Source organism: Cynara cardunculus (genome assembly GCF_001531365.2).
Source record: "Cynara cardunculus var. scolymus isolate 2C chromosome LG 11, CcrdV1, whole genome shotgun sequence".
Lineage (NCBI taxonomy): Eukaryota > Viridiplantae > Streptophyta > Magnoliopsida > Asterales > Asteraceae > Cynara > Cynara cardunculus.
Window position 1 is genome coordinate 9602318 of NC_037538.1, and position 18845 is coordinate 9621162.

The 18845-nt window shown below is 32.0% G+C and overlaps 2 protein-coding genes across 2 annotated transcripts; one reads left to right on the forward strand and one right to left on the reverse strand.

The window, feature by feature from the left end:
* Window positions 1-3460: 3460 nt before the first annotated feature.
* LOC112521507 (protein high chlorophyll fluorescent 107) lies at window positions 3461-7642 on the reverse strand. The gene is given in 8 exon segments (XM_025130405.1): window positions 3461-3970; window positions 4245-4421; window positions 4526-4636; window positions 4730-4978; window positions 5284-5343; window positions 6058-6363; window positions 6580-6723; window positions 7097-7642. Coding segments are annotated over 8 exon segments (1950 nt in total). The 3' UTR covers window positions 3461-3613.
* Window positions 7643-14469: 6827 nt separating this feature from the next.
* Window positions 14470-15074, forward strand: LOC112522181 (dirigent protein 1-like). The gene has a single exon (XM_025131271.1). It carries the CDS (start codon window positions 14482-14484, stop codon window positions 15019-15021), a length of 540 nt encoding a protein of 179 aa, XP_024987039.1. The 5' UTR covers window positions 14470-14481; the 3' UTR covers window positions 15022-15074.
* The last annotated feature ends 3771 nt before the right edge of the window (window positions 15075-18845 follow it).

Consider the following 18845-nt stretch of genomic DNA (forward strand, 5'->3'; position numbering starts at 1 on the left):
GATGAACGGGTTTAAGAGTTTTAAGAGTTTAAGAGTTTTTAAGAGTTTTAGTCAAATGCATTATAATATAGTATAGATGGGAATAAATAATAAACTAGCTTATAATCATTCATATATTTATTTAAAAAATAAACTAGTTTATTTTTATATTTAATTACGCTACATTTTAATCACTATTATTCGTTTACCCTTTTCCAATGTTTTGGTTTAAAAAAGCGTGCATGGCTCCCCGTTTCCATCACCGTTTTCTATTCCCGTGCTTCCCCTCAAGAAACAATCCCCTTCTTTTTAAACATCTGTCCCTTCGATTTCCACATTTATATGTGCATTAAAATACTGTAACTAATACTTTCATGCAAAAAGAATTTTCACATTTTATCCCTTAAGTATTGGGTAATAAGCACATTAGCTTAATTTTAAAAAAAATTCATTAAGACGATTAAAATATAAAGTTTATTAATTTTACAAATTTTATTTTGTACTACTTTTTTATTATTAATATTTAACAAATTACATAAATTAACCAAAATATAGAAAACGTAATCATAAATAAAAGTTTAAATAGTAATAAAATACAATAAATAAAATCTGAATAATGTATAATATGTAAAGAGAGAGATGTGTTTAATGTTTTAGAAGATAATTAAAGCTTATTTTAAAGATATATTGGTAAAATATAAGTTCCTTTTACTTCTACTGGTGAGATAAGCATGCATGTTTGTTCCACTCTTCTTCATGTTTATTAAAAAAAATTAACCCAAAATAATTTATGTCATGTTCTTTATTAATCAGTATGCCAAACACCCTTATAGCTTATAAGGTTTTGTATAGAGTAGGGACCATATTTGTAAAATAGTCCACAATATAAATTCCTAAATCCCCAACCATGCAGTATCACAAGAACATTTGATAGGTAGCTCGCCTGAATACCCTCTCACACATTTGACTCCCTTATGTCGAATTCAGGTACCCTAAATTCCAGTTGCGTGATCTCTCTGTGTATTTGGTTGAGAATCTATTCTGTTTAGATCTATCCATGACCATATATATGCTGATGATATTTAAAACATGCATCCGATCTAGTTCAGCTTGGTTGCATGTCATTCCCTACAGATAGTATCCACAACTAAGTTATCTCTTCCTTTGGCAACTTGAACTTAAATGCTAATTAACTTCTACCTGTCTCTTTTGATCATTATGACTGAATTGTTAAACTTTTGAAGGGGAAAAGAAGGTGAAATTGGGTGATTCTAATTGGCTATCAAGGTCATCGACGTGGGATGAAGTGATGTCTGAAGTTTTGCAAATTCTAATTTCTTATGAAGATGATGTTATCTGTTCGATCCAATTCGTATACTATACGTTGCAGATGGGATCGTTCATCATTCAAAAGTCCATGGAAAAACGAATGGTGTGAACGTTGATTTGGTATGTATTACCATCTCCATTACAGGTGTTGTTTCTTTTGGTCGTTTGAACTTTTTTTTTTCCACATCCAATATCGAGCAATATAGGTAGGTATAAGAATCAGATATAAATTTTCATATTCATTCTTTGATTAATTAATTATAAATGGTTGTTTGGGATTGCTTATTTTAAACAACTTATGTTTTTTATGAAAGTATTTTATCAATTTATTATTAGTCAGTAATGTTAAACGTCTTTAAAAACTTCTTATTATCGGTTTTGCACCGCTATAGGTTGATTATTTACATCTATAAAGTACTTATTACCAGTGTCGTACCGGAGTAAGTTAATAAGTTGTTTAATCCTTGTAATTGTTTTTAAACTATTATTGCAACCCTAGAACAAGAAGTCAACCAAAATATGCATTATTATTCCTCCATCACAACTCAATTCTTAATTGGCTAGTGTTTTGTTGTATAATGCTAAAATATAGTGTGTTTACTGATCGCAACAAATACAGGTGACGCTTGATTACCCATCAGAATTTTTAACTAGGGTAAGTGGTGATTATGGCTCCAGATCAGGTAGATTGGCTTCGATTGTATTTGGCACCAACATAGGCGTATATGGACCCTTTGGAAGGGTGAAGGGTAGTATATCTGATAGATTCAACTATAAATTCGGACCGAGGTCTTTTGCAGGATTTCATGGATCAAATGACGACGAAGGTATAGGTTCGATCGGAATTTATGTGAAGCTCATTGGGTCCCTTCTTTTTCATTTGGTTGGATTTTGTTCTGTCTTGTCCTAGTCGTACCAAACATGGGACAGACAATTAGTCATGTCCCGTCTCGTCTCGTCCAGTTCACTCCAGTCGTCGTACCAAACACTACCTAAGTTTTAAAAAACCATATGGACACGAAATATATTAACTCTTGCTCTAAATGATTTACCCGTTCTCTTTTAAAGGATTTAGGATGGAATGTTACAAGAATATTACCTAAACTATAGAAAACCTGAATTGTTTACGAACATGGAACATTATAATTGCTTTGACATACTTGAATTTTGATTTATCATTTAATTTCACTATTAGAATTATGTTTGGTTTATAATTGCTACGATGTTCTCTTGTACCTTGAACTAGTATTCGGACCTTAATGTTTTTTCAATTGATAGAATTCTTAGATAAAATACGGACTCAACTATTTTGTACGTAATGACGTATTACTATTTTATACGGTTTCAAATGAAAGAAAAAGTCAAACTAATAAAACGATTGTGGTTTTATCTTCTCTCTCTTTTGTTGAAGTGAATAAATGTTGACCTTTAATCCAATACATGTGTATTGGATCGATGTGGGATGAAGGTGGGAAGTTTGTAATTGTGCAAATTCTGATGTCGTATAATGAACATGGGATCAAATCGTTACAGTTTGTATATGTTGAAAAGGGTGAGTTGCATCATTTAGAAATTCATGTAGAAGCCGGTAATTTGAAGTTTAATGTCGCAAGTATTTTCTTATTATTGGTTTTTATAAAAAAAACGGATCCTAAATTTGTTAAATACATATGAAAACATACCAAAAATGAAAAAGAATGTGCATACTAGTTGTGGGAAAATTAACATACACTCGACATTTATGCTGTGTGAGTTAGAGTAGTCTGTTTAATAATTTTTATTATTAATCAATTGTCTAAAATTACTGGATTTTTTGATTGCACAAATAATAAGGATACTTTTGTATCATATGTAATCGGAGTTTCAAGCTATACATCATGTGAAGATAAGAAGGGACTATCAAGGGAAGATTCATTTGTAGATCATTGAAAAATACATTTGAAAAAATATGTGTGAGATCATATAAATAATTGTAACATCCATTAACATAAACATTCACATATGAATATTTCTTTAATACTTTCTTCTTATTTTCTCATAATGTTTAATGTGAACCGCCCCTACATGTGTATATATGGGTTGTTTTCATATTAATTTGAATTTGGTAATACATATATGATATCTTTTTAAACATCCTCCTAAAAAACCTTAAAATATTCAAATTTCATGCTTATAAAAATCTAAATACCATATGGTAATTATATGTTCTTTGAGATGGTGTTGTACAACAGTGGATTTGGCTTCGATCTTATAACCACTATGTTTTCGGGTCCCCTTAATGTATTTACTACTACCTACAGACTGGCTATACTGAGACGGTATTTCTACTTGGTCGCCACACCTTTCTGGGAGACAAGTTTTTCATTCCCGCCATATTCTGAGAGTTTGATCCCAAATCGATATCCAGATTTGATGCATCAAGAGAGAGTTTTTCACTAATAAAACCATCTAAATTGAACCCGCTTCTACTTGCTATCTTGTTTTCACCAACACCATCTGAATTGCTGCCATTTGATCCATCTTCACTTTTTGAAGAACCTTGTGGCTTGTTATATGAATTCTGCTTGATGTTCAGTAGTTTCTTTATACTATCAATGGCTGGATCTATTATGATGTCTAACACCCCCGTCACCCATGAAGCATCATCAATCACTTCTGTTCTCTGTTGCAAGCAATAAAAAGGGATTTAGGAACCATAAATGTTTTGAAAATTGACCGAACCAATTATTCATGATGAATATACCTAATCGTTCATGAATATCTATCACCATATTAATCATGAATAGTTGGTTCTCATGGTTCTCAAATGAACCTGCCCCTACTGGCTACGTACATATTGAGGTGTGCCTTTTATCAGTATATTTGACATGTGATAAGAACCAGACATAGATATATACTAAAAAGCTTCTTAAGATATATCGATTTCTAAAAGATACCTGTTGAAAATAGAGGTTTCGGATTTCTTCAGCACGTATAGAGTTTCCTTGATCCTCCTCGAGAGATGCCCATGTCATCCATGTTACGTAGCTTTGAGAGTTTATGTTCAGTGATGATCTGAATAGCCTTCTAGCAGCTGATAAGTTACCAATTCGCTGTTCCAGGACACCCCAAGCCTGGATACCATGAAAATGTTTCATCCAAGGTTTGCAGAGTTTGCTTCAATTTGCGGTTTGAAAGTTTTCAAGAAGGCAAAAACATGAAAGAAGTGAAACCAAACCTGAAGGCAGCGAGCAGCACTTTCACTTGTTGAATTGATCGATAATGCTCTTTGGTAGAGTTCCCTAGCTGTTTTTATGTTCCCTTCTTTCCACTCCATCCAACCCCAAGCCTAATTTCAGGAATAACAAACCACTTTGCTCATATAATTATAAAACCAAAAATCTGGACATGTTTCTTTTAGGAAAGGAAAATGTATGCTTACAATCCAGACTGGTTGGTGCCTGGGGTCTAATTCTGCTGCTCTTCTGAACAAAGCCCGAGCTAGATTCGCAGCTGAATAATGCTTGTATTCTAACAAGCCAAGTGATTGAAGTAGAACAGGATCTCTTGGATTTAAAGCATGACCGATTTTTAGTAGCTTCCTTCCTTGATCAAGATTTCCAACATTAGCTTCAAAAACTCCCCATACATGCCATGCAAATCTGTTCTTTGGACTAGCTTGGACAGCTTTCTGATTCAGGAGAAGAAAGCTAGCATCACACATTCTGGTAGCAGATTTTGTGATTTGTGTAAAACTACAATAAAAAAGAAAGATATGCATCTCAAAAACTCTATGAATCAACAAGTCTACAAACTCGGTCTCCTTGTGTTTTCTCCTTGTAAATAAACTATTGTTTTCATTTACATTTCTATAAATTGTTCAACATTACTCATTATTACCAACTATAGTATTTTATGAAGTTTCTACAAGGAACGATAGTTAGTTTGGGATACATATATAATGGTTCAACATTGATCGCTTGTAGAGGATCTTACCTCAAAAAGCTGTCTGGCAGTGCGATAATTTTCCTGCTGTACCTCAAGCTGAGCCCATGCCTGCATTCGTGAAATCCAAGGCATTTCTAATGCAACAGTATTAAAAGTAAAAAAATTGATACTATATTATTTTGATTTGCTGTATAATATGCTGGTTTTAGATTAGTCCCAATGCACTGGAACAACAGAAGATGGAAGATTATTTGAATTTGCATGAATCAGTTCTTTGAATTTAGTTGAACTAATTTTTCCATCTACACTAAAAAATCACAATGCCAACTGACTGATTATCAAAGTAAACCCCCCAAGTAATCCCCAAGGATCCCACCTAGCACAATTACAGGTGTTGTTTGCTATAAGGCATGCTGAAGTCTAAAGTGTAATTTCATTTCTCATTGATAAGAGGTCGTGTTCAAGTCCAAAAAAGAACCAACAAGACTGTTTTCTTAAACTGGTAAAGGTCTGAATATGTATAATTGTCTATTTTACCTCTCAGAATACTTTGAAAAGAGTAGTTGCTAAGAAAAGGATGCAAACCAAAATGTCTTTGGCCTAGCAGTATCCGAGCCCTTCGCCTCTCTGGAGGTCAGGGTTCAAAACTCACCAAAGGAGAGAAAGGTATGTGAGTTTATTTGATACATTTTCCGTATATAAATGTTTATATACCTAAAAAATGATGTAAAGATGCTTAACTCCTAGATAGCCTATTGAGCGGCTCTAGCTGGCGATATTTAGGATACAGAAGCTAGTTATCTGGAAAGAGAGACAACTTACAAGCCAACTTGCGCAGCTTTTGGGATTACATTTAGTAGCCTGCCTGAACAAGTATCGAGCTTGTTCATTTCGGTCTGCCTTAGCTTCAAGCATTGCAAGTGTTTGGTATATGTACTCATTTCCACCACAATTTTTGAGTCATTTACTAAGAAGATACCTAGCTTTTTTTACATTTCCAACTTTGAGCTCCAGAATTGCCCATCCATGCCAGGCTGCAATGTGTTTCTTATCAGCAACTGTTGCAGCATCAAATAGTTGCCTAGCCCTCCTTATATTTCCCATTCTGTTTTCCAGAACAGCCCAGCACTGCTTTCAGATAAAAAAAAATACATGTAAAAGGTTACATATATGAGATSCAGATCAGTGCAATAAACTAAATAGTAAACCTACTTAGAGGATGAACTTTTTGCAAATGCTTGACTAAAAGTTCCTTCAACAGAAAGACTCGGAAAACCACATCTGATAGGATGAAAACCCTTCTTAATGGGGCAATATCCACAGTGAACAAATAGCAAGACTAACCTGCCAAATGTAGGCATTTTCACCTTGTGTTGCCTGACAACCTTTCTCATACACTGCCCTTGCTTCATTTGCTTTTGATTGCTTACCCAATATCTTTCCTAGGGCCACATAAGACCTTCCATCCTCAGGCCAATAAGATATGCACTTCACAATAAAATGGCAATAGATCAAGAGCAATTACAATAGCATTTTATCTCATGTTTAACGTTGGTGAAAAAACCATTCACGAGTGAAGATAAGTGGTAACAAATAAAATACAAACATTGTTAGCATATACTCATCAAACAATATAATTAAACACTCTTATTTGAGAACACTATTTACTGATTAAAATGTTCTTCGTGGGATATGCCTGGACCAATCAACAAACAGGTTTGCATTCAATACAATTGTGAAAAACTTTCTTAAAAGTTCATCGAAGTGGAAATAAATTAATGCACCTACTAACGACATCCATAATCCGTTGATACTCGGATCATGTCGATGTAACAGAATAACGATTATGAGAATATTATACCTTTTGAAGCGTCTCCTCTGCTTCCTTATATCGAAAGTTCCTCGCCAACACTTTAGCTCTATACAACGCCAAATCCAAATTAACACCAAGAGGTTGCTCGCCTGAACTCGAAGAACCAACCCTCATCGGCTCAAAAATCGGCATCTTTTTTGCAAACTTAGATAACTCGGTATCAATCACCGAGGATGACGACGAAGTAGAAAACGAACTTTCTTCCACTTCCACACCGTCTTCTTCTCCATACTCACCATCGTCGGTAGACTCCATCACGGGACGCCGAACGACCAGCAACTCATCTAATGTCCGTTTCTCCGTTTCGCTGCTTTCAGTATCACCGAATTCGACAGGAATTACATCTTGGCGAAGTACCGGTGGTGCCGGATACGACGTGGCGGAGGAGGAAGAAGAGTCGGGAGGTGGTAGAGTAGAAAACTGAAGGTGCGAATGTGAAAATGAGAGTTTGATGAGGGTAGTAAAGTGTAATTTTGAGGTGCCATTGGAAGGAGAAAACAGAGGAAAGTGTTGTTGTGAGGAAGATAGCTTCATCTCTCTCACACAGACCACCAATGTGTTGGCGGGATTTTGAGGTGGGTGAAGTAAGAAAGTACTAGTTTACCCTTCACAGCATTTTCAAAAATGTTGTTTGATGAGGGTGTTTTTGTAACTTGGAATACAGAAAGCCACTGGTTAAAGACAAGCCACGTCGCAGAGGTAAATGAGGTGGATGAGGTTTATGGACAATAGATTTTCTTTACTCGTGGATGATTTTGATTGGCTATAAAGTATCAGATAAGTTGATCACTTTTATTTTTAGTTTTTTTTTCAAGTGAAAAGTGCTGTTTGTATTTGAATCATAAAATATATAATATGGGAATATTCAAACCCAGCGCTAGCTGTATAAAAAATAAGAAAAAAATAAAAAGATCAATTTAGGTAGAAAATCATATATATATATATATGATTCATACATATATATATATACATATATATATATATATATAAGATCATACAATTTTAAAAACCGTTTACTTCCATTTTTTAGGGCTGTCGAAATATCCAAACCGCAGTTGACTTGAATTATACATTGTGTTGTCATTTATCGGTTCAACTTGATTTCAAACGTTCATATTTGATCTTGATTGTCAAGTATCGGTTGGCTTGAATCACCCTCGACCTCAACCCTAGACCTGTTTTTTCGGTGTACCGCTTTAAAGTTGAATTTCCTTTTGATGTAAGAAGAACTTGGCATATTTTACATTGCGCCTTTTTTTCAGTTCATGAGGATCATCATGTTGTATGCATTCCAAATTTTGGACTTCTGGGTGTGCTCGATGAGAACTTTAGCAATTTGTTTGTTTGATGCATCAAGTTGTTTACCGGACATTTTGGAAGATAGAGAGAGCAAGAAATGAGAATTGAGAAGTAGAAGTGTGAATATTTTTTGCGATAAACGAGTACGAGCCGAAATCACAAAATATAGTAAGAATTGTGAATGTTCTTTTTTGCATTTTTTTTTTGCTTTTTGTAACTTGGTATCTTACCCCATACATCATAAAACTTATATATGGTGTTTAGGGGGCAAAATGACCAAAAAAAAAGGGTCAAAATTAAATATAAAAAACGGCTATATAATGGTTAGAATTGTTGAAATTTTCGGGTCAGGTCGGACCGGTCCTGTAACCGGTCCCTCACATCCGTTCAAAATAGCAACAGCTCCCGAACCGCGGTTCCATAACCGGTCCAGGTCTTTTGCCGGTCCTGATTCCGGTCCTTTGGTGGTCTCCGGCCGGACCAGGTAGAAACGTCAATCTCTAATCCGAGTTAACCCAATACATAATTAATATAAAATTAGGTCAAACAACATCTATTGGTTGAAATTGGGTTAAGATAATTTGGACTCAACCAAACCCAGCCCAATGTCTTTCTATACTACGGATTTAATACGAGTGTTAAGTTCTTGATTAATATATGTACATTAGACGTTAGACTAACCTCTAATTAGCTATATTCAAATTATATTACAATTTCAACTGTAATTTTATTTTTTTATTTGCATGAACTTTCTATTTATTTATTTTTTTGAATTTGTTATTTTTTGTATGTTCTCATTTTGATTTGTTTCGTTTAAGCAAAATGCTTAGCTAGATTGTAAAATAATGTATCAAAGTTTCAACCAGACATGACCAACCCGAACTGCACGGTTTAGGTTGGGTTGGTTGTAGTTTTGTTCGGGTTGGGTTGGGTTGATATTTTTCTAACCTCAAACATTGGATTGAGTTATACTTCAATAAAAAAACACATTAGATTGAATTGTTTAAATGTCTTCAACTCGACCAACCCAACCCATGTGTAACCCTAGTTTCAGGGACAAACGGATTTTTTTCATACGTTTGCACCGTCTAAAACAATAAGATTGCACCTTTCGTAAACCTAATTTTTTTGACTTATGATAAACACCGTAGCCACTTAACTGAGTCCGTCCCTCCGTAGTTTGGCCTCTTCCACAAACAACTTTCATATTTCATTAGTTAAATACCCTCATATGCCATTCACACAAGCAATTGGTCATTATATCTCTTATGACGTGGCATTTAAAAAAACTCATATCATCCACTCCCCTCATTTCCCAATTCACGTGGCTTCCCTTTTTATCCCCTTCCAATTCTCAATATACACCATAATACATGGTACAAGAACCACCTTTGCCAATATAATTATCTTCGTAGAAGCCATTAGTAGCGAACTTGGGCTCTTTCTAGCTGTAATCTGTAACGGAGTTGAGTCGTCTTATCTATATAATATTATAAAGTATTTGACAAAAACTCTTAAAAACTATTTTTTATGCATGAAGTATTGTATATTGATGCATATTACTTAAAATTCAAGATTACAAGTAAATTATGCATAAGTACAACTTATTAAAGCTTCATGTTTGAATTCGTGTAACTAACTGCGAATAAACATAATCAAATAGAGGATAAACATCTTATCTTAAAATATAAAAAATCTAAAATATAATTAAGATAATTTTCGAGTTATAACAAAATAATTAATTATTATTTTTATTAAAAAATTATATTATTAAACCAAATACAAAGTTACTTTGTTATTGAAACCTAAATTAAATTATAATAATAAAAAATTGAATTAAAAAATTACACAAAAAATAGGAATTTTAAATAGTTAATTTGATATTAATATCGATATATTTTTGTCAAAATTTTATGATATCTTCATATTTATATTTTATTCAAAAGTAAAAACATATCATTTTTTAAAAATCATATAAGACCATAATATAACATGACCGAGATAAAAAATAAAATAAAATATTAAAATCAAGATATATCTCGTTGCGTTGCACGAGTACCCTTCTAATCATGTCTTATCTCTCGAGTCCTTAAACTTTTCAAAATCCATCGGCTTTTTTATACCCAAATTCGAGCCCATCATTATGTGTGTGTTCCTCCACTTCCAGCAAGCTTCATAGAAAAACAGCGTTAAACCAATATGAGAATTTTCATTCGTTGATTTGATGCATTCTATTGTGGGTGCATATATATGTTGGTTGGTTGGTTGGTTGGGGTTCCTCAAAGTCATGAAAGGTCATTTGAATTAAATACTCTTCACCTTTCTGAAAGGCTATTTAAAATCGCATCACAATTAAATTATTTGTTTATTTATTATAATTGATTTATAAAAGATAAATTACATAAAAAAAAGTAACATACTTTAATTTGATTTTTATCTTAGGTAACATACTTTTAAAACTTTCATTTTGGTATCTAAGATGTAAAGTTTTAAACATTTAAGTATCTGGGTAACCAGTTAAAATATTAACCGGTTACCATGTTGATATGGCGAATGATGTGGTAGGGAGATCTTGTAATATCCATGTTTTTTTTTTATTTGGGAAAAAACGTGATAATTTAGAGAGTATTTGGAAGATTTTTGTGAATAGAAAAAAAAATCATAAGAAAATATCAGATATGTCAAACTCATAAAAGTAATTTTATACAAGGCTCCAGTTTGTTAAGTATTCCAAAAAAAAGGATTAAATGAAACATTATGAAATTTTAATTTCAAATAAATTTATAATTTTAGTAATAGCGGATTTTGAATTTATAATATGATAAGACGATATTGATTGTGGTTCTTACAAAAATTGGATCACACTCCCAGTCTCATATATACTGTAAATTATTTACTGGGGTATAAAAAAACATCTTCGTCGTATTAATTTCATTATTCATGTTATCAGAGAGTAAGAACTAGAGACACTAAAATGGAAAAGAATAAAACATCAATTTAAGATACAACCTTTAATTATGTTGGATCATTGTTTTTTAACCTTGGTTAAAAGCATTACATGTTTTAGGAGTATTTAGTATTAAAAAAAGGTCTGGGTTAAGGCCATAAGGCCATTTAATCATTAGAAAATAAAGAAAGGAATTATCGTGCATAAAAGCGTGCAAAGGTTCAATTTTATTGCTCGTTGTTATGTTAAATCCACAATTACTTGTTGTTAGAGTTAGATATGGATATTGGAGCATTTCTATTCAAAAAGAATAAATAAAATTGAGGATTCATGAGGTTTTCATGGATGCAACATAAGTTATATTAGAGGTACAACCTATGTGTGTCAATGGTGAGACTAGATGCGAGTTCAATGAGCTCGGATTCCGAATCCTGGATAACTGTGTTAAGTTATGGGACTCACACATGAGCTTGCCTGATCTTAGTGAGACTAGACATGACATCAAAGGGTCTGTGCCCAAGGTCACGTGCAAGTTTGTTGTTTTAAGCAGTTTCATTATTTGGTCAATAGGAGCATATGAGTATTGTTAATTAATAAAAAAGAGTATTTTGTGGGTATATTATGTCATGTACTCATTCATCTCAAATTGCATGCAAGGTTCATGCGATTTATACGAGATGTATATCTGTACAAAATGTTATTTTAGCATGGAGTTTTATATGTTATGTCAGGGGCGGATCCCTATAGGGGCCTTTGGGGGCCATGGCCCCCCCGCTTTTATACATAAATACTATAACGAAGGTATTAAAAACATATACATTAAGTAGCTTAGTTGGCAATGTTGCTCAACATGCATACTTGAGGTTGCTGTTTCAAATCTCATCCCAAGCAATTTTTTTGAACTTTATATAAATTATTAATATTTAATTATATATATTAGTTTTATATAATATATTAATTATATGTAAATATAAGTTTTTAAAGTAAATTACACCGGTATTACTATTTCTCGATTAATACTTTGAATGTTTCGAGTTTTAATATTACATTAATCAATCTTTTTCTAAAATTTAATAGTCTAAAAACAGATCATTTAGATTTACAAATTTTTACAATAATATAGCATCTGCAACATATTCTTCAAAAAATTTCCAAAATAGATAATTAAAACTCTATTAAAACCAGGCTCGAGCTCCCCGCCCCAGCCAATCTCCCACTAGCAGGAAAGTCGTTTCGATCCAATCCATTCTTGGGATCAAATAAAGACAAAAAATGATATGTCAGTGACCTATAAACCATTAATATCAAGGATTTTTAACGGTGTGAATATGATAAAAAAATATGCCTAAAATCTCCATTTTCTCAATTTTGAAAAATCTATTGAAGATGCTCTTATATTTCGGCCCCCCGGACTACAACGGTTGTGTTCCGCCCCTGTGTTATGTGATATCAATAAATGGACAGTATGGTTTATCATCATAATCAGATGGCATATATTGAGTTTGTTTTGTTTAAAAAAATCTGGCAACAACGGAGATGTTATTAAATCGTTTGTTTAAGAAGATAGAGAATACTACACATCTTGATCCACATCCATCTTTAATCATAGGTACACATCACTTTCACGAACCACACCCTCTTGTTAACGAGRCACACCTACTTAGTCTTGCAACAATGGATCTCTTAAAGCAGTTTGCTTACCCATCAATATCAGGTTACAGTAAGTTCACAATATCAATAAGAGTGAGAAAGTCATACGGTGAAGAGATCACATTTACGATAGGTAATGCAATCCCCTTGACAAGGGATGATGGTAATTTCATACCAATTAATGTGGTATATTCTCATATATATGAAACAATTCTGAGATATGCTGAGGTCTACGACGGATTATCTACCCCCCAGGGGGCTGAGCTTTACCTATCGCCTATCGCCAGGATATTGAACTTCTTTCGGGCTTGCTGTTGTTTCTCTATCTGAGATATAATATATATTCCACCCCCCCTGACCCCCCCCCCCCCCCCCCGGGTGGCAAAAACTTGCTTGTTGTTGTTTATCGCCAGGAAGAAGTTCAATCCACGGGTAAGAACTTCTCCCAGGCTTGTTGTTGTCTATCAGCTACTAACACAAGGACCAGAAAGGCAACAATACACTAGGGAGATTCGTGCTCCTCCCCGAGAAGCACTCTCTGTTATGTTCTCTCTCTCTCTCTCTCTCCCCCTTTAGAATTCCTGCCCTAGAAGATCGCATTTCTGACTTGAGCACCGTCTTTAGGCATTTCAGTTCTCAGGATCTTACGAAGAAAGGCTAAAGATCGTACTGAACACAACCCTATGATATGAGTGAAGGCGAGCCAGGAAAGCACCCTGAACTYATAGGGTGAAGGCGAGGAAGCTTGAATTTTTTTTTGCAGGGGCTCCTAAACAAGAGTTTTGACTAGGTAGATTTGCCCTTCTAGTTGACTTCTTTCTGTGGGATACCCTAGTTAGAGCAGYGAAACCTTTAAGGCAAGAGATGCGGGCAAGTCAGTCGCTAGAACTCCCAGATGCTAATAACTCGCTAGAAGGGGTAGAAAGCCTGTTCTTTTGGTACAAATCCTCTTTAAATCATCATAATTGGATGGTTATATCGATATTGTATATTCCGGTTGTCTAATTTATTCTCTTTAGAAGAAAAATAACTGCAAAGTGAAAATTTTGGTTTTTTGCTACTTAGAAAATATCCACATCAACCTCTCGATGAAGTCGCTTGTTTCCTTTACAAAAAAATTAATTGTAAAAAGATGCTCTGTATTATTAAGTATATATATGCCTCTGTCTTTTCTACATCATAAATGATTTAATTAAACACATCCTCATAGAAATACCTTAAAGATCGTGAGTTCCAATCATATATTTTATCATATTTCTCAATATAATATATTTTTTAACATAAAATATTCATTCACCACTCTCCATCAACATTAAACAATCGTCAATTATTAGATAAACACAATATATTATAAGAAAATTAACCAAACTCTTGTCATTTCTTATGTTAAGAGATTCTAAATCCTCATAAAAGCATCTTGAGTGCCTAATTAAACACAATCTTCAATCTTATCTCCAAACCCAAAACCTAAAACACCATGCCAAATCCCATCTTTTTTGCCTCACTCTCCATCCCACTTTTTGTGATTCCTCTTCTTTATTGGGCATACACTTACCCCAAGAATAAGTACAAGCAAACCAATCTTGTGCTCTATGTCCATGACAACCTCACCGGTGACGATGCGTCCGCAATGACAGTGGCCGGAAAAGACGGTCCAACCACTAGCATCATGCATTTCGGGACCCTTTTAGCACATGATGATCCAGTGACCACAACCCCTGATCCCGAGTCTAAACATGTGGCAAGGGCCCAAGGTATGTACATCAATAGCCAACTGGATGGAAAAGCATTGTACATGATATTTTCTATCATGTTCACTGATGGAGAGTATAAGGGGAGCACATTGGAGATTCAGGGAGCTGATCCTTTCGTGCTAAAGGAGAGGGAGTTTTCAGTTGTCTCAGGAACGGGTTACTTTCGGTTTGTGAAAGGGTACGGGATCATGACTACCGAGTTTCTTGATATTCCAAACTTGAGAGCTATTATCAAGCTTAATATAACAGTAAGGCATTTTTGAAATATTACATTTTGAACTTTGTGTTTTTATTTCACTTGAAAGTCTTATGACAATTAATAATTTAATATCATTTTATGTTTTATTTGGACTGGACCAAGCTTATGTAAGTAGACATGGCCAAAACCGGTCCATGTCCAAGATTTTCCCTTTTGTAACCTATCCCATGATAACCGGTTCCGATCCCGAACAAAAACCACAATCCGCTCTCCAAGTCCAGTCCCTAGAACCAGTCTTGGGCCAGGCCCTTTTTTCCCTAGAAATCAATTTTAAACACATAAAATTGTTTGAGATTTTCTTTTTATTGGATAGTATCTAATTGAAATAAACTTTAAAATATCTAATCGGTCAACCAAATACACTTTAAATATATTTTTTTTAGATATTTTCTACACAACAATGTTATACATGTTTTTATAATTATGATTTTAGATATTTTCTACACAACCATTTTGACCATTTTTAATTGTAAGGCTCACCAATAGCAAATTTGGTCTTTAACTATTAGTGTATTACTTTAGTAGGCTTTTTGGCCCATTATATTGAGCCTGTATGTGTTTCTAGACCTTATAAAGCCCATTTTCTCGCAATTTAAATGATTTACTGATGCTAGAATGGTACTCTCACAATACAACAAGATGTATTTTTATTTTAATGTTTTGTTTTGTTTTTTGTTTCTTTTGATATAATAGGATTTATGTGGTTTTGAGAAAGATAATGTTTTTTCGATTTAGTGAAACAATTTATTTTTGGTTTAACAATTAAATTTATAAAGATAATGATTTTGTTATAACTCAATTATTATCCTAATTATATTAGATATTTTATATTTAGAATGAGATATTTATTATGTATTTGATTATATTTATTTGCAGTTAGTTATACAAATTCAAAAAATGAGCTTTAATAAGTTATATTTACACATAATTTACTTATAATCTTAAATTTTAAGTAGTATGCATTAGTACACAGTACTTCATACATAAATAATGGTTTTAAGAATTTTGATCAAATACTTTATAATATAGTATAGACATATAGTTTAAAATAATAATTAATTAAATAAAAGTATTAAAATATTATTCTTTAATTTTGTGTAGGAAAGTCTTACGGTGTTTGTTTTGACACGTAGATATAAGTAACACCTTGAGATCAAGAAAGTTACTTGTGTGAATTATTTTATAACAGTTGTAAATTGATTATTGTATTTATTAAAATACATATAAAACAAGAGAATGATTTAAAAAATCTAAAAACTTTTCATTTTAAATAATTAAGAAAATCATTGAAATTTCTAGTTTTGAATGATTAAGTCTTTAAACATTTTTTTTATATAAATAAACAATTGAATTTTAAAAAATTGGTTACATTTAACCAACTAGGGATGTTTTAAAGTAAAAAAGAAACGCTTAATCAATTTTATCGTTCCAAACTTACGTCATCTAAACCTTCGCACACAACGACATCGCTCTTTCTCGCTACTTTTCTTGGCTCCATCGTTGTCCGTTCACTATACGACCCATCACCATCGTTGATCCATGCCATCAATCTCTCTTTTATTATATGTTTTTTTCTCGATTCTCCTTCTTTTACAACAATCTTACAGAGCACTTATAGACATATATAAATAAGATGGAGAATCTAAAAATTAAAAAAAAAAAACAATCAAAGAGAGAGATCGATGGCAGAGCCAATGGTGGTGAGGGATGGTGATAGGAGCGGACGACAATGAGGCGACGAGGGGTTTGGACGACGTAGGGTTTGGGAACAGTAAAATTGATTTAGGTTTTTTTATTTTAAAACCTTCCTAACAAGTTTCAGATAGCTTTTTTGAATTAAAATGATGTAAATAATTAATTTTTAAGAGTTCGATGGTTTATTTATTAAAAAAAAGTTTACTGTCTTAATTATTCAAAATAATAAAGTTTAATAGTTTTTCATTTAAAATTAAAAAGTTGAATAATTTTTTTTTTCATTTTTCCCTTAAAATAAATGATTTAAACAATAACTTCCTTATGCACACCAAATAAATTGTTATCTGAACAATATAAACGGATGGATTGATGATTTTATTCTATAACTGCTATTAATTATATATTTGTATAAAAATATAATCAATCAAATGTTTGCAGTTTTATATTAAAATATTTCTAATAAATTTTCTAAAATAGAGATTTTAGATATATTTTTTCTCCCATAAATTCTCAAAAAACAAAGAAAGCATGACAAAAAAAGAATTTCTTTAAATACGATTTTTTTCTAAAAATGATTATTCACGAGTGAAAAATAATATTTTATTTTTTTTACCAACAAAAATCTTTGAAATTAAATGTCTAATAGAAAAAAACAATATTATATTGAATAAATTGATATTTTAAATAATATAATTGATATTATGTTTTGTAAAATAAAAAATCTATTAAAAATAAATATAATATTTTTTTTAAAGATTTTAATGTTTTGACTCTAGTCCAAACTGGAGGGTGGCATTCTTCAGTGTGGCACACAAATAAAATAACATTACTCTGATTTAGTTTGTTACTTTAAATAAGAACCGTTTTGTCAATAATAACTGAGTAAATATTTATCGGGTAAAAATCATCATTCTTATATTTTGTATAAGTGTTAATCAGATAAAAGTCATCACCACCTTTTATTATTTGTCAGGTAAGATTCTTTATCTTTGGCATGGTTAATCAGTAAGGTAAGTAAAAGCCTGTAAACACTTTCTCAATTAACTTCGGTAAACAGCCCCTAAGTTACCAACATATATTCTATTGCAAAACAAACATAAACTTCTACTTTGAAGGATTATTTTTATTAATAAAAAGCTGGTTGTTGCAACACGTTGGAAAGAAAATCAACGCCCGATTTGTTATGAAAATAGTAAACCTTTATTTATCAGCGGTTAATAAATGGCTCCGCCAATCAATTTGCACTATTCTTTTATCATCTTACTATTGATCGGTAACTTAACATTTGTTCTATGAAATTCATCAATGAATAAATTTATCACAAATGGTAAATTTATTGGTCAATAATTGAATTTTTATTGTTGAGATAATATTAGGTTTATATTTGTCGTTTTATGGGCAACCATTCAACAATGGTCGATTATCTCCCCTTACAAAATTAATTGACTTGGGTTTTGAATATTAAATATATTATTAAATTGTCCAATTATAAGAAAAAATAATATAATTGACCAAAAATAATAAATAACCATTCTAAACATGAATGTGATGTTATACTTGTTTTTTTCCTACTTAAAACATAATAAAAACAAAATATAAACACAATAGAATAAAATAAAAGATATTTTATGTGTGGTTATGATATAAAGTTGGATTATGGGGATGTTTGAATTCTTATTCATTAAGTTTTGAATTTGTTAAGTTGATTTTAAATATTAATTTGTCTGGATAAATTAAGATAAATTATAAGGATACATGCGTAATATATCGAGATAATGTTTCATTTTATTTTTTTGTCTCTGTCGATATAATACGGTTTTATGTGGTTTTGAAAAAAACAATAATGTTTATATTCATAAAAATTTGAAAAAAAAAATTATCGATATTAGTATCAAATTAACTATTAAAAATTCTCGCTCTTTATGTAGTTCCTTTAATTCAAAATTTTTATTATAATTTAATTTAGGTTTAATAATGAAGTAATTTATTTTTTGTTTAATAACATAATTTTTATAAGGATAATAATTAAGTATTTTGTTATAAGCGTAACTCAATGATTATCCTAATTATATTTTAGATTTTTTATATTTTAAAAAAATTATGTTATTAAACAAAAAATAAATTAGGATAATT

Bases quoted from the DNA above. Each gene is read 5' to 3' on its own strand.
- LOC112522181 (XM_025131271.1), top strand. From the start codon at position 14,482: ATGCCAAATCCCATCTTTTTTGCCTCACTCTCCATCCCACTTTTTGTG.